The sequence below is a fragment of the Melanostigma gelatinosum genome (assembly GCF_949748355.1).
Source record: "Melanostigma gelatinosum genome assembly, chromosome: 12".
In the NCBI taxonomy this organism is placed as follows: Eukaryota; Metazoa; Chordata; class Actinopteri; order Perciformes; family Zoarcidae; genus Melanostigma; species Melanostigma gelatinosum.
In genome coordinates, this window is record NC_136645.1 from 20,623,494 (window position 1) to 20,647,328 (window position 23,835).

The window sequence follows — 23,835 nt, forward strand, 5'->3', positions numbered from 1 at the left end:
TTTTATTCATTTCTATTTCAATAATTTCACTTAAAACTGTTATGTTCATTTTGCGCAAAAGATGTCTCCCAGTCCACTGAAAAATCCATTCTCAGTGTATGCGCACTGGAAGATTTCCACAAACATCTTTGAGAGGAAGGGATCTTTTACAACAGAAAATGTAATAGACACTGCGATACGCTCTAGACTGCCAGTGACTCTAGAGGGGAGGCCGTGGTCTGCAGGCTGGAGGCACAGTTCATATGTGCAGGTTAAATATTCTATCACAGTCACAGCACGTCTCATACCGAAGTCTCCCGGCTGCTTCGAGACGCAGAGAACAGGAAGTCAGGGTTCATCACATCATGCTCCCAATGAATCAAAACAATCAAACCATGGTGTAGTACTAGGTTCACTGACATTTTAAAAAGCTGTATTTTCACACACACCTCTCATGAAGATAGTGTTGTATTTTTTCCAGGTTTTAGGATTTCTATTGCAACCCAAATACTCTTATTTTGTAGGGACAGAATTTAAATGATACATGATTTTGAGAAATGATGTCCCCATTTATTGGGGATGTCCTACAGATGTTTTGATTTTCTACTGAAGTGTTTCGTAAAGACAATTAAGGTGTAGGCAGGAATAAAAAATTTAAAAAACCTGGGCCAACAAATCCCAAACTATCTGCACAGATTAATATCGCTCGTAGTGAGAAAATATGTCATTTGTCATTTGGCTGAAGTGAACCTTTCAATTGTAAAATGTCAACCGCCCCAGTGACTTCTCAATGACCAGCGACCCAAGCTTCACTTCAGACTGCATGATCACCTCAGAACCACAACGCACACTCAGACAGCACTACAGTCCCATCGTCACGTGTTGGGGGGGGGGGGGTTTAAATAAAAGTCCACACTGAAATGTTTGTTGACTTTCAGCAAACTTTCACGTCTCCCAGTGAAAAGTGCTGCGTCTGAGATGCTGTCCAGTCCAACATCCCTTCACTGTGAAAAAAGATAAAATGAAAACACAAAGCTCAGAGAGGACCAGAAGCCTCCATGTTATCCATCCACCCGACTGGAAGAGACGCTCCAATCCTGCAGCGCTTTGACGAAACGGAGATGAAGCTACGACAATCACTGTAAACACTGCCAAGGCATGTGAACAAAAAATATTAATAAACACCTTTCAAATTCTGCAGGGTCTAAATGTTCCCATGTGTACTCAGCGTGTACTCGCTAGAGCAGAGCTAAGATTGATCCTCAACATGTTACCTACATGAGGTTGATGGTCTGCATCATGGTTCAGAACACACTTTATTGTTTCATCATCAATACATTCTACACACTGAACAATTTAAACCCCTAACATTGGCAAAGGGGGCTCTTTCAATTCTGCAAAACAACATTATAAAACAATCATTTGTTATTATTATTATAAAACTTTCTAATTACACATGCCCCGCATATTTAGTTTAAAATACAGTAAGTTTACAATAAGAGAGATATGTGGCTGTTAAACCCACCCACCAGACGCCTTGTCCTGTGTTTGTGTGTGCTAATGTGTGTGTGTGTAACTGCAAACATGCTCCGCTCTGTGTCCACAAGTCTTGTCCGTCTTCCCCTTACGAAAGCGCCGGGAGCTTAAAAACAACGTGTGGCCGGGGGGGGGGGGGGGGGGGGGAATGTTTTGCCTTAATGTCACTCCAGACAGGGTGGGGTGTGGGGAGAAGCGGGTGGTAACGGGTGACACCGACCCAAAGTCTGATTCACCGGCACTGCAGCAGTTCATCTCCTCCCCCCCCCTCGACGGAGGCGTGTCGGTCGGTCCGGCCGTCCTCCCGTCAGGACCTCCTCAGGCCTCCTCCGGCTCGGGGAAGTCGAGGATCTTGCGGTGGGCTTGCCTCAGATACTGCTGCTGCTTGAAGTACACCTTGAACGCCCCCTTGATGGCTACGAAGGCAATACCTCCCTGTAGGGAAGAAACAGTGTTGAAAGAGGGATTAAAGGCAGATTCAAAGTATATGTGGAAAATCCCTTCAAATCTCAGAGCTGTGTGTGTGGGGGCTGCCATGAACAGGAGTCTAGCTCACCTGAAGCAAAGTCTGAATAATGTGAATGCAGGCAGGCTGCATGAGGACAGGGGACGGGTGAATGTCTCTCCCCAAACACATCAAACAGTCTCCCTCGACCCCACACAGCACACGAGGAAATCTGTCTCCTTGGTGATACTTTAAATTAGGACCAAACATGAACTCGATGAATATTTCCTTCCATTAAAACTGCAGAGGGAGAATTAGGTGCTTTGACTGGACCCGATATATTGTATTTGAAAAGCACTAAAACAGGAACAAAAGGAAGGACGGATATCGTTGGAGCGCTGAGGTCTGTGGGGACGAGGTTGGTAGGATGAGGGTTAAAGCTCAAAAACAACAACATCTATCCAAAAACACAAGTAGCTAATTCACATGTATTTTGATAAATCCATATGAAAACAGAGGTGTAACAACAGAATTTGTGTTTTCCACAGGGCCGTCGTGCCAGACTGTCACTGAGTCACGGTGACTCAGCAGAGACTCCATGAAGTCACCGCACCAACCACGCTGCTTTGTTAGTTTGTTTTAAGAATGATCAGTTGTGTCTTACTCCAAAATGTGCACTTTAATAGTAGTTATATTAAAATATTTGTGACTTCTTTTAAATTTATGATTTGCCGTTTGATATTTGCTGTTGTCGGGTAAAAACCATGCAAAATCAATACAGATGATTCTCATGTTTTATTTATGAACAAAGTAATACATGTTCCTCTATTAGTGTGAACTGTTGAAACTGGTTTGGATGACTTGCTTTAACCAGAACGTCTTCTTCCTCCTTCCTGTAAAAGGTGACGCTTCCTGTCTGTCTCTCAGAGCTCAGCAGAGGACAGAGTGTTCAGTGGGATCACATGACCCGCTCCGACCTCACCACTAGGTGAGTGAGGATGTGGGGTTTCTCTGCTCTTTACAGTTAACACTGGTTGAACAGGAATCATATATAAACTAGCAACGTTGCCGTGTGCACTTCAAATCAGAGGAGACAAAATAAGGGGAGCATGTAGAAAGTACCATTTACCTCACCTCAACACCGACAGAATGATTTATATTCATGAATCATAATCATCTATAAATAAACAGCAGCCGATACAGCTTGATTCAATCACGTGTACTTGTTAAACTTTGACTGGTATTGATGTATTTCCTGTGTTGGGCTGTACCCACCAGGATGGTCCTCTGCAGGTTGGAGTTGACGCTGCTGAACATGAGCTTCCCCACGATGGTGGCGATGGTGGGGAAGACCAGGGCGCCGCACAGGATCCGCGTCGCCGACACATGGTCCGCCAGGGGGCTGGCCTCCGCCGGGATGCGAGGAACTGGGCAGCCGATCCCTGCAGAGACGCACGGGGAGAGCAGCAGGGAGCCAGATGAAACTTGCACCAAAAGTGGGTTTCGTACCCATAGAGCACGGCCCGTCTATGAAGCAGAGGGCCGTCGGTTCAACGAGCCGGAGATCTGGTGCGAGTGTGTATTTGGGTGTCCTGACCTGGGAAGATGCTGTTGAGGATCTGCAGCTTGTTGCAGTACTTCCTCCACAGACGCAGCACGTAGTCCTCCCAGCGGATCATCTTGCCGAGGATCAGCATGACGGGGATGGTGGGCAGGCCGATGAGCAGGAACAGAGGGTCGGCCCGCTCCATGACGTCCAGGCCCTCCTTGTGGCCCACCACCTGGAGAGCAGAGGGGCCAGTCAGAACGGAAACACCACAGCAGAGGAGTCAAACTGGTCGACTTTCAAATAAGGATCAAAGAAGAGCGCAACAGAGGAGCACGGGGGACTGATCAGACCCAACATAAACCCAAAAGCTCTCATTGGTCCCACCTGCATGACAGTGACGGCTCCGTAGGTGACCGCGGTCCAGTAGATGGAGCCCACCATGATGCCGGCAGCAGCGAAGGGGCCGGCCTTAGAGATGAGCCGGTCGGCCAGGTCCAGCACGTAGACCACGGGACCTGATGGAGAAAAAGGGCTCAGAGTGAGACACTTTTACATCGTGTAAATCAACCAGTCAGCGGTCTGCTGTGGACCGCTAACAGGCCGGTTGAGATCTGTACATTCAGAACCTGTGGGCCCGGTTTACATACAGAACTAATCTGGCTCACGGGATGTAGAGTCGGCATTAAAGCCGGTCATTGACCTCCTCCCCTTCCTATTGCAAGAGCACCGCCGCTGCATCGTGGGCTCAGTGTGATTGGTTTAAAGACCGTCAAAGTGTGTCATTTGACCATTTAAAGCCATTATATTTTCACAAGGTCAGAACATTTTTTGTATTTCTTCAGCAATATTCTGACAATATCTGATGAACTGCTTTAATTCACTTTTTCATATTTAATCCTGCTGAATCAGAGCAGATCGATTTCGGTGAGTCCACACATGAACATCCCGTCACTGGCAAACATTCATTCACATTTGTACTGAACAGTGTGTGAGTATTGCAGCACGGGGTCCCAAGACTCCTGCAGGTAAAACCACCACTGGGACAAGAAAAGTCCTGGAACCACAACGTCCCAGTAAACAGTAACAGAACCGAGGACACAAGGAAGCTCGGCTAAATAAACCACCATGTGGTCAGGCAGCCTTCCAGCGCAACAAATACAAAGCATGACAACAATGCAGTCGTGTGAAAGAAAAGAGACTTTGTATTACAAGGTGTGCACCAAACCCGACCGGCTTCAGAGGTATTGACTGACGGGGGAGGAGCTTCTCAGCCGGGTGCCACCTAGATTCAAAACAAATAGGCCGACATGCAGGAAAGGATTCATCTGACGTCCGAACGGGTTTTCAGAGGAGCTAGTCTGACATCAGGAGCAGGACCGTGAAAAAAACAACAAAAAAAAAAAAAACAACATTCTCTGCTGCATTCTCTGACTCGAGGGAAGACATGCAATCTTTACAGGAAGGCAACCTGATTTCCTCACTCAGACAGACCCATCCACATCCTATTCATAACTAGCCCAGGGGTCAGAGGGAGGAGCACCACACAGCACCGGGCCTGTGTGTGTGTGTGTGTGTGTGTGTGCCGCAGTGAGCTAACTGCAGGATAGGAGCCACAGCACAGAGCTGCATTGTCACTACCGTACAGGCCAATCAATGCTGTGCTGCAGCTATAGAAACAGTTCGGGATACGTCACGTGAGACTTCTGTGATTGACCGTTTATTAAGCATTTAGCGCTAATGCGCTCTCGCCAGGCAAATGTGCAGTTTACATTGACACCGGGGGCAGATTCACCACTTTAGATTCGTAGTTATTGCTGACTCAGCGAGTCCTCGACTTCAGAGAGTGATGAGTAAAAGCTTCTGATTTCTTCCCCACGGCGGTGGATTCATCAGCTGTCACAGGCAGATGTTATCAGCTATAGGTAGCTATGTAGTTCCAGGACTTGGTGAAAAAACGCCGGCTCCAGCTTACGGTTCTTATAAACAGAGTAAAAATGTGCATCTGGTTAGTCCGAGTAATATACTATATGTATGATAGGAAGGAAAAATCTGCGTTTGGCAAACAGCGCCACAGGTTTGGGGTTGCTGGAGTGTGAACTTCCTCAAATCGAATGAAGAGCAGGACAGAGGTGCTAAAGTTAGCCTCCACTCTGATAGCCTCCAGGCCCCACACGGTGGGAATAATACGAGCACACAGCAGATGTGCTGGTTATGAACAAGTCGAGTGACCTGTAATAATGAAATGTACTACTCACTGTGGAGTAGGAAGCTAGTTAGCTGGACATGCTGACATTGAAGCTTCTGTATCCGAAGCTCGACAGCTCGATTTTGGTTTTCTGGGGCTTTAATATAAGTTCTGACAAACAAAAGTAAATATATCCACAAGTGGTTCAAATGTCAGTTCAACGGGCTTGCTGACAAACACGGCAGTCTCTTTAGATGGTTGACATTCATGGTCACATTTCTGAAATAGTGATCTCGACGCGTCTCGTCTGGTTGAGAAATAAAGCAGCGCTGAGTCATCGGTCCTTGTGAAAGCAGGACTCTCCCCCCTCTGGATGTGTCAGCGGCAGATTGATGGATATATCATCCAGTTTCATCTACGCCACATGGATAGTGTACAGCAAGTATACAAATAAGATCGACCTTGTAGCACTCCGGGCTTCCATCACGTAACGTTAAAGGACGACTGTGCTGCAGTCGGTTACAGGCTGCTGGCAGAGCAGCAGAGTCATCTCCAAGTCCTCAAAGCAGACGTGGACAGATCTAATGCAAACACCTGCAGAGGAAATCAAACCGTAGCGGCTGCATTCACATTAGCATCAACGCAGAGTGTATAAAGGGCAGCAGCTTTCTAAAATGAGTCTCCGTGGATATTTTCGGGGTTATGGGTTTTTCACAGTCGGGCCATAAGACGGGCTTTATTAAGCTGTTTGTACAGCCAGAAGTGCTCGACACGAGTCGTACACAATTCAGCCACTGTGACCTGTGCAGCCGAGTACATTCAGTCTGTGAAAGCTTCAGAGCACAGGTCAGTGCAGCGTTTGAAGCTGAAGGTGCTGCTCTTTAGACAGCAGTGCTCCGGGCCACTTGAGCAGGAAGGAACCCGAAGCAAGCCAGAAGCATTTTGGCGCTTTTAAAGCTACTTAGCACGCAACGGAAATATCTCCCTTTTATTTCTAGAGCAGTTGTAAACACAGAAGCTCTCTCGTTCACCGCCGGCCTTTTGATGCTTTCCAGAGCTCGGATTTTTGGCGACCGGATTGATCTCGCATTAAAATGGCTTATTTTGATGACAGCGTTGGATTTCTCTTCCGCTTCCCTCCCTGCCTGAGCATTACGCCACCGCCCGCCGGAGGGAACTGGGTCGCCCCTTAATGGCTGCTGGCAGGATGGAGAGCTGAGCAATTCATTTCAGCCCCTGGTAGCAGATTCCATAATTAAGATAATTAAAAAAAGAAGGAAGGGAGGGAGAGTGAAGGAGAGAGGCAAAAAGGTGCAATCCCTCAGTAGTGGGCACGCATGCTGGCACACTGTTCCAGCTGGCTTGTTTACCCTTTCTCTCCCTCTCTAAAAAAAAAAGAAAAAAAGGAGAAGCAAGGACACGCCGTCCTCTGAGTTCTATTGCCGGCCAAATTGGCATGATATGCTGATATGCTGGCTTTGGCTGCAACAGGTGCTGGTGGGAACGGGGCCAGAGCAGCATATAGCTACCCTACACTTTGTGGGCCGCAGTGTTGATATCTTCTGTATCTCCTGTGCCACGAGCCGGTTTAAAAAATAATCAAAACCCCGGGTTTAATAGAGAAGGTGATCTGTGGCTCCGGATCAAGCCTGCATCTGATCCGGATCCAACATGAGTAATGCCCTTTAAGCCGCTAGAAATGAGCTGGCCTCAGCAGCAACCCTGAGAAAATAACCACCGTGGCAGCTTCCAAACAGTGATCCCCGTCTCCACCTGTCCGCAGCGTCGCCTCCACCGCCCAAATAGAAAGCAGTCATCCCCGTGCTGTCGCCAAGCTGTGGAACGGCTATCATTCTGAGGGCTGATTAAAGCCGCTGCAAACACCACCACCGTTTGAGCCGCTAAAATGATATTTAAAAAAGGAAAAATATATACCTGAGCTTTAAAGTGTGAAACACAACACACATGGAGCAATTGGCTGTCTGTACAACAAGCACGTCATAAATACCAGGTAGCATCGTCTATATCACTATAATAAAGAACGGGACAGGAACACTGCAGCAATGATGCAGCAATGATGCAGCAAAACAGACACCGCCGTGCTCCTCCTGCTCACTTTGAAGTGTCCTGCAGCGAGAGGCTGGAACTCCTCCGACAACTCAGATAGGAGAGATTTACTCTTCTGCGTTCATTAGTAATATTCCCATTATTCATCAAGCAGGACATGTTGAAGCCCTTTAAAGGCCCATCTGCCTGTGTAACGACTGGATGCAGAATACACTGTGGATTGCTGGAAGACGTACGACAAACATTTACAGCAGAGTGACGGGAGAATTACCTGAAGACTAACCCAGTCACGAGGTAAAACCCATCTATTTGGTAATCTAAGTAACAAACTCAATACGTTGCATACGCGGTTTGACATCATGTAAATCAGCATGCAACTTTTGCATGTGGTTCCTCCCCGTGGGAAAGGATCAGGTCTGAGGCACATCCTGTTCCTTACAATCTAAACCGTCACCATCACAGACCTGAGTGTTAATGACGGGACGTTTAAAGTCACGGGGAAATAGCGGAGGACTGCCGGCATTTCACAGACTCATCAGCAGAGCGGCTCCGCTCCTCCTCCGCACTGTCAGCCCTTTGATGAGCTGCTCCGTCAGCTCCTCCCGCCGTGACCCAATTTCACTGGTAAAACAGGTTTGTCGACGACCGAAGTATTCAAACTATGTTGGCAGTGCTGGGTCAGACATTGAAATCAACGAGCCTGGAGCTTTTGGTAAATCACAAAGCATGCTGGTGCAAATGAGTGCATTGGATTAACAGGAAAGAATATAAACAGTCAACTTGTCTTCAGTTATGTTGTTCCTCATGCATACAAACAAATATTTTTAGTTTTTGTCTTGTCTTTATTTTTTTGCGCGTCTATTGATTGGGTTTAAACCTGGTATTTCTGCAAAGTTGCAGCTGAATATCAAGCCACACTGATATTATTAGTGTTACATTATTAATAGAATTAGATTCCAGAAGTGGCTGTGTGGTAGTGATGCGCTTCTCTTTCTCAAACACACGCACTAAGTCCTCACCTACATGTACGTTGACAAAACAGAAGAGTTCTATTCATTGCCAACTTATTTAATCCGATGAATCACTTTATTCAAATGGAGGATTTTGTTAATGAAGCTTTGAATGTAAACAAAACAAAAGCTGAGAGATTTGGTACAGCCCTAGTCGTCATTGGGCCTCATTTATCTTCCTGTGTTTGTTCTTCATGAGACAGGTCATAAGAAACATCTGTACGTCAGATTCACTCCAGGTTCCTAAACCGCAGAATGTGTCTCATAATGATGAATCCAATTGTCTGTGTTAATAGAAGGTGTGTGCCAGTTAATCAGAAAGGTAAACGCCCTGTCAATCCCCACAGCAGAGCATCAGACAGCAGGACCGTGTGCAAATCGAGGAGGAAAGTTGTGAGAATTAATGAAGACCGCCCAAACGAAAGTCTAAAGGGGGGGGGGGGGGGGGGCGCGATAATGGAGTAAAAATGATGATAAATGGTATTGAAATTAGAAAGAACCAGTATGAATTTAGTGGAATAGGCTCTGTGCTGACATCTGTGTACCTTCCATTAGTTGTGGTAGCGTAGCATTTTCCTGCGTCGTCTAACTGGACGGTATGAACATTACTAACATACCCTTTCAAAATAAACCACTGGCCCATCCATCACGATGCTATATTGCAGTTGACCAAACCACATGACAGAAGGAGCACAAACTTAAGAGTGATGAGCTTGAGGTTCCACATTTTACCTCTTGGACCACAACTCCTCACTGTTGTTAAAACAAAGAGCTGGCTAAGAATAAGGACATAATGACGAGGCATGCTGGGAGAAAACACTGATGCAAACAATGACTTCAGACGCTACCGCGTGAAAACAGAGCCTCAACTCATGTCTTATAAAGACGGAGCATGTGAGCGAGACTAACATTAGACAACACAAACATGTTTGTGAACAACTCGGATGAGTTCTCCTGGACCGAAATAGAATAGATAGCTCGAGTTTGAATATTAACTCATAAAACTAAAATAGAAGATACATTAGTTGAGTCCTCTCGAAAGGTTATCTTTGATTTCAGCACTGTATTCTGTGAGGATTAATAAACCCCACAGACATTAGGAGGAGGCCCATTGGATCCTGACTGAGGGAGTTGTTCTAATTCGGCCTAAAGAGCAGACTTCCTTTTACTGTGTTGCTTGGCAACCAGTCAGGCATGGCTTCCCTTAATTCGGAGAATCGATGTATGTATATATGCATGCGTTTACCATTTCTGCTTTACATTGATGAGTTTATAAGTAAAAGTTATTCTTTATCTGCGACACAAACAATGGGCACCCAAAGGCTTTTGTCCACCAGTGTTTCGCAAACTTATTTTCCGGGGAAACACTTTTTAAACATCACAATCACTCGTTCACAATAAGTGTGAATTTGTGTGCAAATTAACATTTCAAACTAAGTTTTCTGCCATTTCCAAATCACCTTATATTCTGGTAGAGGTAAACCAGCCGTTTCAGAGAGATAAATACGGGGAGAAAAAAGAAATGCATTTAAGCAGAGTTAACCACCATATTTTATTCCTCTCTTCAGTAAAACCAACAGCATGTACGCTAGCTTCTCAGATTAGTATAAGTAGGCTACAATTATTAGAACAGAAGGAACATTCAGGCTCAATGTACTGCAGATATAAAACACAATGGAAGAAATTCTGCAAATCTATTTGGCGACCCAAACAACATCTCCTGCAACCCATCCGTGGGTCCCAGTCTTTGGCCCACTTACACTACGCATAATAGTTTAGCAATGTCTCTTTCAGACATGCGTCGCATCCTCGAACAGATGGAGACGCCAAGTGTGTGAAGGGTGGGACCATTCTTTCAGAGCGGGCCTTTTTGGAAAGCTCTACTGGATGTTATGGGTTTTTTTTCCTGAATGTAAGGGTTGATGTAACACTAATTAGCAGTCCTACTGGGACCTGTGAACCAATTAACACACCCTTAAACACAGAGAGGACTAGGCCTGGCAGACATATTCCCAAACTAGCCAGCAAACAGCCATGTGCCAATAATCTGCTCTCAGAGAGCGACACAGAAACCCATCGGGGTTATCTAGCTCGGAGCAGGGAGCGATTTAAAGAAGCCGAGCCGAACGTTCTGATTATGGAAGCAAAGTGACTGACGGCACAGCCTCATATACATGAAGCCGTTTACCAGCCGAGCCAGGCCTCCTGCAGACTAGCATTGTCTTGGGGCCAGCTACCGTCTCAAATTGCAACATCTCTCTCCTTGAGGTTGAACTGGCAGTGGCTGATGGGTAACCCAGTGACAACTGTGGACCATTAACTTTAAATGTGTCCAGGTTTTGACATTTAGCTGAAAAAAAAAAAACATCAGCAAAAGGATAAAACTACGGTATTCTTTCTGCTGTACCAAGGATACTTCTGACAACAAACAGCATGACGGGAAACTGAAAAGCGAGGAGGTTCTGGCCAAATAAACATGGATGTTTATGGCGTGTGTTCACTGAATGAGTCCTGGCTGGTGCTCTGACTCGTCAGGATAATTGAGGCAGCCACTTCTCTAAACTGCTGCCGGTCCATGAGCCAGGAGCTGAGCTGTGTAACAAATGAGCGCCCTTCTGTTCCTCGTCAGGCTCAAAGGAAATATTTACCCAGATCACCACAGAACCGTCGCTGGTTTCAGAGTAAATAAACACGCACTCAGGCGAGACAAACTGAATCGCTCTCAGAGGTTTCTGGGTACGGTTGCAGGGGGCCGCTATTAAGAGCGCCCTCAAAGAGGAGCGACATGGAAATATGCGCTCTCGTGACGCTTCGATGTTGACAACTGGTACAAAAAGAGAGACGCCGTGGCATTTTGACAATACAACAAGTGAAATCCAGAAGTTGGAGACTTTTTGGCAGTTTCTCAATCCATTTCAGTGCTGTAGAGCTTTCTTTTTCACCGTGTTTGTAGTGTAGACATCCCTCACACACTAAAAAGAGTGACACTTAGCATTGCACTCCTATAACAGTCGCAAAGGATAGTTTTAAAAAACTAAATGAATGCAGCAGAACCAGAGATAGTCTGTTCTCCATCACGCATTCTTCTTCCTCGTCAAAACCCACCTACATTACCCACAATTCAACTCAACCGCCGACAGTTCGGCCTGAGATCTCAGCGTTGTTATGCTAGTAGCAGCTTATGTAGGGTCGGGCTTCAGGTCTGTTAACCTCGCTTTTTTCTTTTCTTGCCCCAAAAAAAAAAAGAAACTACAAAGCTCAGCTAGTGCCACATTATTCTCAAGCTTATCTGCCTCGTCCGGGTTTTATCCCGCGACATGCAACCCACCTAGTTTGGGAAAGACGATGAGGTATTCTGCATTGCATTGTGGGCAGGCCACACGTGCCGTGCTGTTGCCCCGTTGCTTCTCGTCCACCCAGCGCTGCAGGCAGGCCTGGTGAACCCACTTGGTGGAGCCGCGGCAGCGACACGGACGCACCCACTCCGCCATGCGGTCATCCTCGTCTGTGGCAAAGCACACCCAGCAGCTCCTGAAAACACACACGGGCGGGATGAAGACAATGAAACACATGCACCCTGATAACAGATTTCTAAACTACTCTGACATTTTTTTGGAGTTGCATTAAATCACAACTCCCCCAAAAGAAACCCGAGCTCCCCAGAAGCAACCAAATGTCTATTTTGGGAGGGTGGAGTGGGTGCTAACCAGTCAAGTAGAAATACTTCATTACTGTTAAGTGTTTTTTTTTGGATATCTGTACTTTACTTTACTATTTATATTTCTGTTGACTTTTACTTCACTACATTTTGCAAAGAAAACTGATACTTTTACTCCGATACATTTCCTGAAACCTTCGTTACTCGCTACAAAATCAAATCTATCTTTAGAAACAAAATGAATCATGAGAGCAGCGTCGGGGACTGTGGTGGAACAGAGACTGCAAGCAAGCAGGTTTGGTGAATCAGTGGTCCTAGCAGCAAGTTAAATCATTGGTTAATCACGTTAATGCACAATTGCAAACAAGTGCTCTCAAAGCCGCGGCGTTTTGATTCCCAGTGATGCCAGGATGCTACATGCTATAGCTAGCGAGCGACTACATGAGTATAATTCCACACAGGACGGGTGGGATGAGGAGAGGTGGATGGGTCAAACAAACACTGGTGTTTCCTCCAGGAGGCCGCAGTTTGTGCCGTGTGTGAAACGAGAAGCCAATGTTGATTTATTTGTGACGTGACTTCCGTACTTAAGCAACGCCACTTCCGTAGATATTTTAACGCAAACCACGATCTTTTCCGAAACCTAACTAAGTAGTTTCATCGCCTAAACCTTAGTTGTTTCCTGTGAAGATGGAAGTTTATTTTGAAAAGACAGTATGCATGTAACAAGCCAAAACAGACTCATGTTGCTGGACTTTTGCAGGAAAAACGCATGAAAAATGAGGAGCAACTTTTCGTAAGATATCAATAAAACGGGTATACAATGTAGCTTCTTTACATTCTAATACAATGTAACTTCTTTACATTCTAATACAATGTAACTTCTTTACATTCTAATACAATGTAGCTTCTTTACATTCTAATACAATGTAACGTCTTTACATTCGAATACAATGTAACGTCTTTACATTCGAATACAATGTAGCTTCTTTACATTCTAATACAATGTAGCTTCTTTACATTCTAATACAATGTAGCTTCTTTACATTCTAATACAATGTAGCTTCTTTACATTCTAATACAATGTAGCTTCTTTACATTCTAATACAATGTAGCTTCTTTACATTCTAATACAATGTAGCTTCTTTACATTCTAATACAATGTAGCTTCTTTACATTCTAATACAATGTAGCTTCTTTACATTCTAATACAATGTAGCTTCTTTACATTCTAATACAATGTAGCTTCTTTACATTCTAATACAATGTAGCTTCTTTACATTCTAATACAATGTAGCTTCTTTACATTCGAATACAATGTAACTTCTTTACATTCGAATACAATGTAACTTCTTTACATTCAAATACAATGTAACTTCTTTACATTCGAATACAATGTAACTTCTTTACATTCGAATACAATGTAACTTCTTTACATTCGAATACAATGTAACTTCTTTACATTCTAATACAATGTAGCTTCTTTACATTCTAATACAATGTAGCTTCTTTACATTCTAATACAATGTAGCTTCTTTACATTCTAATACAATGTAGCTTCTTTACATTCGAATACAATGTAACTTCTTTACATTCGAATACAATGTAACTTCTTTACATTCGAATACAATGTAACTTCTTTACATTCTAATACAATGTAGCTTCTTTACATTCTAACACAATGTAACTTCTTTACATTCTAATACAATGTAACTTCTTTACATTCGAATACAATGTACTTCTTTACATTCTAACACAATGTAACTTCTTTACATTCTAACACAATGTAACTTCTTTACATTCTAATAGAACTGTCTTTTGAAGATGAACAGGACATGTTTCAGTTTCAAGTAATGACTGTGTTGCTGCTTTAGTATTGATCATGTTTTGATATTTGAGTCATGTTGTGGATGATCAGATGGAGTTATGATGGTAGCAGTCGCCCAATTGCAGATTTAGCTTGAGCAAAACCTTTGCCTAGTGTGTTCAAATCAGGCCCACAGGAGTTTACAAGGCAGGTGTTCTTTCTCTAAACACTGACCTGATGCATCAAGTGGATATGTTTTGCTGAACATAATATTATGCATTTGTCCTCTACATCCTCTAGTCTAATGAGCAGACTTATAAACGCACTGTTACAACTCCTTCATAGTGTCGTATTGCTTTTCGGAGAATTATGATGATAAGTTCACAGTAGATGCAAAAGTATACTTATGTGCAATATATTATGTTGAACATTGTTGGTCCTGAATGGATCACAGCCAACCCAATTATGTTCAACACAGCTCCATGTCCTTGGTCATGGTGCCACAGCACTTAAAAGAATAAACTTCATAATTCTCTAAATTCTGACCCTTTGCTTTTTTATTAACAGCATTTACTTGTACTTTTACTTTCAATACTTAAGTAAATTTAATATCAGAAAATTACTTTTGATACTTAAGTACAATAAATATCAGATTTTAAGACTTTTACTCAAGTAGTATTCTAATAGGTGACTTTTACTGGAGTCATTTTCCAGTAAGGCATCTTTACTTTTACTCAAGTATGGCTTTTGGGTACTTTATACATCACTGGTGCTAACTATTAATATTTCTAATATTGCAATGAATGAAATCAAACTTCCTGTCATTGGTCCTTTTAAATGTATGTGCTCAGCTAGCACAGGAGCTCTGATCCACTATGGACTTGTAATCAGCTGCACAGGCCTGTCAGCTATATGTTGTTTTTGTTTGGAAGTAGGTTGCGTTTGTTTTTTCTTTTCACATTGAGGCCGGTATGAACATGTTTGTGTGGGGTAGACTGGAGGAGAGTGTGAGAGCGAGCAAGCAAGACTAATATGATCTTCCATGTCCCTTTGAGTGAAAAGCACTTCACTTCAAACAGGACTCAGCGGTTTGGCTTAGATCAGGATTATAACGATAGAAATAAACCGCGATCGATACATAAACCCGAAAGGCAAACTAGCCGTTATGCTGACTGCTTGTCAAGCATAGCAGGAACAGTTAAGTTCTCAATCAAACAAAGGCAAAGCATGTCCAGGGCATTGTCAATCACAATAACATACCGTTAATTATCAAAATCAATACCTTTTTGAACCAAAAGAAGGCCAACATTTACCGTACTCTGGCTTTTCACTGAATATGGCCGCTTGCTTTGCCTCTAGTTTAAGCTACATTCAGTCACACTGCAACTCAAACCCCAGTCGTCCCAGTGCGAGTGCACACAGTATTCTGATCAACCACAGCTAGGATGTGCAGTGAAAGCACATCGGACAAACTAAGGACAACCAGTCGTTCTCGTGTGTGACATCCAAACAAATGCCTTGTTCAGGACTCACTCCCCCCTCCCCCCCCCCCCTTTGGACCATTTACATGAGGCAGGAAGAGTCCATCTCCTCAAACTGTTGCCTCCTCCCTCACAGGAAAGGAGCCATTAGTATGTCTGGCCCGTCTGCTGTACCATCTCCCAATTAACTGGACTCCTGAGAACAATACACCCACTAGCTCTCCATGTCAGCCCCACATCTGGGGAGGTAACCTGAGGTCCAAGTTACCCCGACCTTACCACAGCACTTCTCCGACTGTGACACTATATTGCTTCTCCATAATTAATCAGGTGCATGCGACTGGCTGGAAGCTTCACTGCCCCTGTGTGTCGCGGCATGAGGCCAAGTTCAACAATCGAAACCAGTGACAGTCTTATTTTAGCTGCTACATACTTGAAAAATATTCATAGGTTAGCCCTGAATAACTGATTTAAGAAAAATCAGCAATACCAGGCCATGACTCCTCGAGCCACGCTCCTAAACTATGACTAAGGGGCTCCACTGGATCAAATTAAAAAAAAGTAGGAACAGTGTGATGATTGTGGAAATGGAGAAAAAGAACCAACTCGATTCCAAAATGTCAACATTTTCCTTTAAGCCGCATTCAGGTTCAATAACGCCTGGGACTAGCTTGTTGCTAGGCGATGCCCTCAGGTTCAGGGGCTGACCCATTTACAGCCCGAGCAGACGCCAGTGGCATTTAGGTTCAGAATCACACTGAACCTTGATCAGTTGGCATTTCACTGGATGGATGAAACGATCATTAGCACACACACACACACACACACACTTTTTCCTCTGTGATTATGTATATTTTGATTATCATTCACACGAGGACATTTCTGTCACTGACTCTGCTCAAAGTCCATCCATTCCACTGAATACTGACAGGCCGGTTTGAAACTGGGTCCGGTGCCGGTTGAGGAGTACCAGACGGACCAGTATCTCTTCTCTGACAGGGTTTAGACAACTGGTTGCCTGTTTCCGATAAGATTTATCGAAAGTGTACTGTTCCATTTCCTGTCGGTCACAGGTATGCCTGGAATGGAGGAAACCCGTCGCCTTTTCACTCACTAGGAAGTATTATGTGTCTTACCACATCAGAAATAACTTACTGTGGGATTAACTACAGCTTGAATCGCTAAACGTGCTCCCAGAATGCAGAAGGTCCCATTACCCTTAAATGCATTTTTAAGAATGTTAAATGTCTGGTAGGTTTACAGACGAGCCTGTGACCATAAATATTCTTCCAGCTTTTTTCACATTGTCCCAGCGAGTAGGTGCATAAAATACTTGTTTCACTCACATTGAAATCTGTTGGTGGAGTTAGAAGACAGACGTGTCTGCGACTGGTAACCACCATGTCTCACTGTGGTAGAGACGTCGTGCTAATAAAAGACAAACATGGCCCCAAACATCCTCTTATGAAGAAACTAACCAAAATGCTTTTTGGAGCGAGAGGGGGGGGAGATTGATGGACTTTCTAGTCCCTTCAAAGCAACTTTTTCTTCGCCACCTCTGTTGGTCACAGCAGCACTGTTATTCAGTTGTTAGCTCAGTGAATCCCCACAGTACACAGTGTATATTTTTACACTCCTGCCTCCACAGTTGAATAATGCATGCCAAATCTGTGGGCCCTCAGTCATCGTCGTACCGAGGTCTAGGTGTGCTCCGTTACCGGGACCACAGGGGAATAGAGGGGGCTCCTCTGTGAGAGACTGGACGGCCAACTTGGATCATTTGCTCGGGTTGCTGCCTGCATGCAGTGGATGATTTTCCAACACTCCCCTGGTGCTGAATAAAACATGACGACGCAGGAGAGGAGCCTTGGGGTCGAGGCGCTCAGGTGACACGGCCGGCTGAAGGACCAGGACGAGTCGGACAGAAACATTAACCCTCCATTCACACTTCCGTCTACCGCCTCTCTGCTTCCGACAGGTATGCGAGCCCGACACGACATGTAATGCAAACTCACGCTGTATTTTGCACTGCAGAGCTGGATACGGATAAAAAGACAAATATGCATAGTGTGGCTGTTTCCTACACGGGGGTGGACATCCCAAAACAAACAAGAAAAACAGCACAGAAATTGAAACTGAGGCAGCTATAAAACATGACGATGCAAAGTGGAGCAGCGGCCAGATGTCTCCACAGGAGCACGACAGATGAGAACAAAACCGAGCGCTCCCTTAGATTCGCTGGCTCCTGTTCCTGAAACCGGGCCCTGCAGCGTGACAGGACCTAATACAACAGCACCGAAACGCTATCCTCTGTGAGAAACCTTAATCTCCGGCTCGCTGTTGCCTCAGCCCCGTTGAACAGAACAGTCGGGCAGATAAGCCCGAGCTGCACATGCACAAAATGGTGCTCCTACATATTATGCAATGTGTTCACGAAACACACTCGCAACATATTTACACGACAAAAACAAAGCTCAAACCTACGGACACATAATGTTGACCGATGCTACTGCACACCAGACACCCTGTTCCTGCTTAACAAGGTCTGGAAGGAGTCCATAAAAATGTCCTTTAAGAACATGAGATGTGATGGTGGCGAGCAGCCTAAACTGTGCTGAGGCAAGGTGACCTGCCGTCTCCAACACTTATTTACACATTAAACAGGCAAACTGGAGTGGGGCTTTGCAGTTTCCACAATAGAGCTTTAATTCACTTAATCCTAACAGACTGCTTTGAAACTTCAAGGGCAGGCAAACAGCAGTGTGTATTATCCTTTTTTTATTTCCTCCACAGCTGAGGACGTCCTTTTGACAACCTAAGAAAGAGCAGAGCTGTATCATGGAGTCACAGAAACACACTGATGGTGGGCTGTGGAGGAATACAGGATGACCGCGTTATTGACACTGTGTGCAAAGACGAGTGCAGACGGCATGGCCACTTTCTCATCGTCTAACAAGTCAGGCCCCCGGTCATAAGCCGCCCCACAAAGGCTCCTTTCACTCAGCGTTGGTCACGTGACTGTGGGAAAAGTGGAGGTTCCTCGGCACAAAAGGCGGGGCACAGGAGCACTGGATTCTGTCCCACAAAGATATTAAAAAAGGAAGGTTATGGTCTAGGGGGGGCCTTCTCCATGTCTGACTGATTATACTCAATCACCAACTAGTCTTGTCCGTGTCAGCTCAACAACCCATGCTGTTTAGGGGGGATTGGAATAAGGGCCGACAATAATCAATCTATTTACATCAACGATAAGCAAGCAGGGTAAGAAACCACGTCTATTCTGGCGGTTTCAGGTGCGATTGAGTCGTACAGTGCACGCATGTCTGCTCCATTTCAGCACTCTGGACAGCGCCGCATTGTATACGCAGAAACACACGATACACGACAATTACGCGGCCATTATTCTGAAAGAACATCAAAGCAATAGTCACTCGTGTCTCAGCCAAGAGTTTTGTTTTTACTACTTTTCTATAGAGAGCTTAAACAGAAGGTGATCAATGAGCACTACATTGGACGATATACAAGACTTGAACAATGAGATTAAACTGCGTAGTTGGGGGACACCCCTAAAAATATACACCCATCAAGAGTCTAAGATTAGTACCTTTAATGCAATAGTTGTATAGTGTTGGGTATTTTCCACGAGGTGTACAAAATAACCGGGTGTCCTTACAATGTTGTGCAATAGACTACAAAAAGCTCCAGCTTCTAAACTTACATTTGAATCAACACCTTGTAGACCGTGTCAACAAATATATTTTTCTTGCAGTTATGGCTTGTATGTTGTATTATCGTACATAATTGTTCTTGACATTTTACAAAAATAACTGAACACAAATTGCCTATGCATGAACCAGGGAGGTGTGTTCATGTTGCTCATCAGCTATTAACAACCAAGTTAAGTTTGTTTAGTGAGTCAACAGACACAGGAACCTCACACCTCTATTGCTGCTTCAGGCGACTCCATAACAAAGTTGTGTACTTCTACAACCTACAGTGCTGTGACCTCTATCATATTAACTCGTAAAGTCCAGGAAAGGGCGTTTGTTTACACTTTGATCGGCCCATGAGTGGCTGACTTCCAAAGTTAAGAAGACTATATCCAGTAGAGGAATCCACTCCATGAATCTAAAACGTCTTCTTTATGGACGTCTCTGGAGTCACATGTCTCGCACATATAATGTTCACATGTAATGTGTGTCTTAAATATTCTAGGAATGTTAATTGTGCCATCCGTAAACGCTAACAGTATAAAAAGTTACAAAGCATCGAAAGGAGGTTCTATGATACAACCCAGAGTTTGAGGCCAATAATGTAAACGGGGGGGGGGCCTTGTGGTTTAAATCACCCGAGCCTGCTAGCTAAACCACCGAGCTCAAGACATGTAATTTGGTGTGACCTCTCTTTGAAGCTAAGGCCATGCACCACAGGTTATTTCTGCAAGCTGTAGGTTACTGAGCCATGAAAGGTCTGCTGCTGATCGGGTATTATTTTCAATTTAAAATAAGTCATTAATTGTTTTAAGTTTTGTATTTAACAAAGAAAATGAGCATCTCTTTCTTATGACGGAAGAGAGTCCGACCTCCATACCAAAATTTTATAAATTCATGGCTACAGGGTCAATCATTATCAGCCCTTATGCACGCACACAGCACATATTTATATACCGTACACACAAAAGGAGTCAGCGATGTGGACAACAGAAGCAGACGAGAAAAGAGTAAAACGAGGTTGTGTGCCAGCCAATAAAAAGGCCAGGCCGAATTGAAATGTGTCCCCCACATCTATTTGTGAAACGCTGCATTGCAGGGGCAGCTGGCTGCTTGTGGCAGGCCCAGATAAGAGTGTGTGTGCAGCCTTATGTTTGCCAGTGATAGAGGCTGGGTACACAACCGTCGAGGAGCAGGAGGACGTGACATACATCTTCCTGCTATCAGCTCCTCAAACACTGCCAGGGTTACTGCGTCTGCCACACACCAGCAGCACACGGCTGAAGAACATTTCACACACAGCTCACGTGCCCTTCCCTTCGTTCTGCTACTGTACCTTGTGCTCGGGAAATGGTTTCAAAATACAAAGTTCAATATTGACAGAAAGTGCTGCCTCAATGGCCTTTTAGTGCGCACTGCACAAGCTGTCGAACGCCAGCAACGACTGAGGGAACCGGCACACCGCTGTGATTGGTGGACCCAATGTTGCAGCATCTGCTCACCACCACTGACTCAGAAGATGGAAAATTCTGCTCACATATGACGACGCTTGGAGGAGAGCCATCGTGGCTTTGTCCGACATTAGCCTGGTCAGTTGTGAAAAACGTTTTAGGTTCATCTATGTCAGAGTTCAAATCATCACATCTCACTCTGCAGAGTGCAAATGCCTCATGTACAGCATAGTATCGCGATATTTTGCGTGGCGATATTGTATCGATACACGGACGCCAAGTATCGATCTTTTATTATATAAACTATAAAAAAAGATTATTTTTTTTTAGAAACCACTAGATGGTGCTGAGTTGTTTTCTGGTGAGGTCAGCAAAGGTCCCGGGTCAGCGTGATTGGTAGGAAGTTGGTCAAAACAAAGACAGAGACATCTGGTCTCACAACGGGGTGAAATCTGCCAACAGTAGCCAGGCTCATGGGGAGAGTGCAGCGCACAACTGTCTCTCTGCCCTCAACGTCCATGCATCGCAAGTTATATAACTCTTATATCCTACTTATACAAGTTGTAGTTCATATTCTGAGTCCACGCGTTTGCATTTAGTTAAGTTGGACTATGTAGTAATACAAACGGTTCAGTTTGTCAGGTTCATGCAACATTTATGACATTGTTGGTCAGTCTGTCTGCTTGACAATCCTATTCTGCTGCAACAAAAATGATTGAAGTGAGATGAACAGACTGAAAACTTTATCTTATTAGCTAAAACATGTTGACAGTTTTCCTTTGGAGAAATCATTTGAAGTTGAAAAAAGTAATAAATTGCAAAATGGTATCACAATACTCATAATGTTGCAGTATCGTGATAATATCGTAGTATTGTGATAATATCGTATCGTGACCTAAGTATCGTGACAATATCGTATCGCGGGACCTCTGGTGATTCCCACCCCTACTTATGTGTAGTTTTTTTAACCATCAGGGGTGAATTTTACATAAATAATTGAACAAATCGAAACCAGAATGTTGTGATCTAAATGGTCTTAATAACTGAAACACCCCGTTTTACAAACATCACTGAATTTTTACATAAAGATCAAATCCTCCTGAGCTCAGATAGAGGATGATAACAGGTTCCAATTTTGTGTTTTGAATTTTGTCGTTGTGGTAGCAACCCTTTCGTTTTCATGTGATCCCAGGCTGAGCTCTTTCATCATATGTCCAATGATCTCCAGCTTGACCGTGGCAGGTAACAACTCCCTGTTCCCACTGTATCTCTGACATTGCTTATTTGGAGTTTCAAATTGGCAGACCACACAATAGGTATTGATGTTGACATGTCTGATCCCATCAAGCTTACCAAAACACTAAATGCTCACTCAATGAGCCATGGATGGTTTGACCCAAGGACTGAACTGCTCACTTCTTACTGGGATAAGCTATTAATTCAGACTAGTATAATTTAACCTAATGCAGTCTTTGAACTGGGTTAACTGTATTCTGAAAATAAAAACCAGCAAAATGTGAAATGTAACTGAAAGTTCCCGACCTGTTGAACCTGGAGCTCTGCATTCTGCCAAGCAAGGCTTCAGTCTATCCAGGATGTTGTCAGACATCAGAAGACATCTTTGAACTCCTTGTCAGCTGGAACATTTGCCACTAACACTTTCCAAAGGCTTTAAAATGAATTCACTGACGTGTGTGTGAGTGTGTGTACAGGCATTGGACAGATTGTTTGACAGCATGACGAAGAGCTAAACGTGTTCAATTAAGTGTCAAAAACCCACAAAATAGTTGTTCATTAAACAATTTCTCCCCAATGTTAGCTTTGCTTTGTTGCAGTCTGATGCGTGTATAATTTCATAAGATCTATTCCCATGATGCTTCATGTTTTGTAGTGTTGAAGTTTCAAACATTGATTTTGCCCTTCAACACCCTCACAGTGCAGTTTATTGTTACTTTGCCTTTTTCCCCCAGTTTAGTGGAGATGCATTACAAACCTGTGTGAAGACACAAACTTTGTTCATACACACAATCAGACATCTTATCAAATAACTGAAGAGTTACTTAAGTTTGGTTATTGTAGCAGAGGACGTCATGTATCAACAACTATGCTAGGCTAGTAGTGATTTTACGTAAAGCTACGTAGCTGCAGTTAGCAAGTTAGCCATAAACTTGAGCTCACCTGTCCAAATTCTGCTGCATGGCCACTGCAGCCTCTTCCGCCATTATCGTAGAAGAGCAACGAAAAGCTGTCTTTGTTGGCGGAGCAGACGGACTGTATTACAAATAAAACATTCAAATGAGACGCGTGTTGAGTTGCTGCAGGTGTGGTTAGCGTTAAATCACTTGCTAGCTAGCAGAGGACCTAAAGCTAACTAGCTACACAGGCCTCTATGTTGATACGGCGAGTAAGCTGCAAATGAGCCAAAACGGGTTCGCATTTAACTACTCCTTCTAGAGAGCATCTATCTGCGACCGATACACTATTACAGGTAAAAACAGCTCCCCTTTACATCGGCAGCGGTCTCGATTTTAACTAGTATTATCGCATTGGCGTGTCCGCTTGACTCCATTAGCTGCCCGTGTCTGAAGGTAACGTCAAATAGGACTGCTGTGCGTGTCTGCGTCATCAAAACAAGGACGGCACCGTTCCACGCGCATGGGAAATGTAGTTTCACAATGCTTCCCTATCTCTTACGGCCAAAAATATCCAATTAATGTTCTGAATCCACTCCCGGAAGATGTGCCAAAGAGTGCCACGGCTTCTTGAAGAATACAACCATCATGAAGATGCACATATGGCTACAGAACACTTCTATTAGCGGTAAGATGTGTTAATAAGGCTACAATATGAATAGACAAAGTATTTGCTCCACACCTTCCCTGCTTGTCTTTAGCTGGATATAGAAGTGTTTTTTATTGTGTGAACTTAAGCTTTCCTGCGAAATTAATGTAAACTCA

At 44.1% G+C, this 23,835-nt stretch overlaps 1 protein-coding gene across 3 annotated transcripts; it reads right to left on the reverse strand.

The window, feature by feature from the left end:
• Positions 1-19: 19 nt before the first annotated feature.
• On the reverse strand, positions 20-23,461 carry LOC306785593 (E3 ubiquitin-protein ligase MARCHF5). Of its 3 annotated transcripts, none has more exons than XM_079280020.1 (6): positions 23,057-23,461; positions 12,100-12,302; positions 3,894-4,024; positions 3,558-3,741; positions 3,236-3,387; positions 20-1,950 (listed from the first exon to the last, which is right to left on the reverse strand). In XM_079280020.1, exons 1-6 carry the CDS (start codon positions 23,098-23,100, stop codon positions 1,834-1,836), a joined length of 831 nt encoding a protein of 276 aa, XP_079136146.1. In that variant the 5' UTR covers positions 23,101-23,461; the 3' UTR covers positions 20-1,833. The 3 variants fall into 3 exon arrangements, with proteins under 3 accessions (XP_079136146.1, XP_079136147.1, XP_079136145.1); XM_079280021.1 differs by lacking the exon at positions 23,057-23,461 and adding an exon at positions 22,421-22,814 and having other exon boundaries at positions 25-1,950; positions 3,236-3,402; XM_079280019.1 differs by having other exon boundaries at positions 26-1,950; positions 3,236-3,402.
• Positions 23,462-23,835: the final 374 nt, after the last annotated feature.

Bases quoted from the DNA above. Each gene is read 5' to 3' on its own strand.
- LOC306785593 (XM_079280019.1), bottom strand. From the start codon at position 23,100: ATGGCGGAAGAGGCTGCAGTGGCCATGCAGCAGAATTTGGACAG. The intron at 3,742-3,893 runs GTGGGACCAATG...TCTGCTCTCCAG, and splicing joins GAGCCGTCACTGTCATGCAG to GTGGTGGGCCACAAGGAGGG. The intron at 3,403-3,557 runs GTCAGGACACCC...GCGTCTCTGCAG, and splicing joins CCTCAACAGCATCTTCCCAG to GGATCGGCTGCCCAGTTCCT.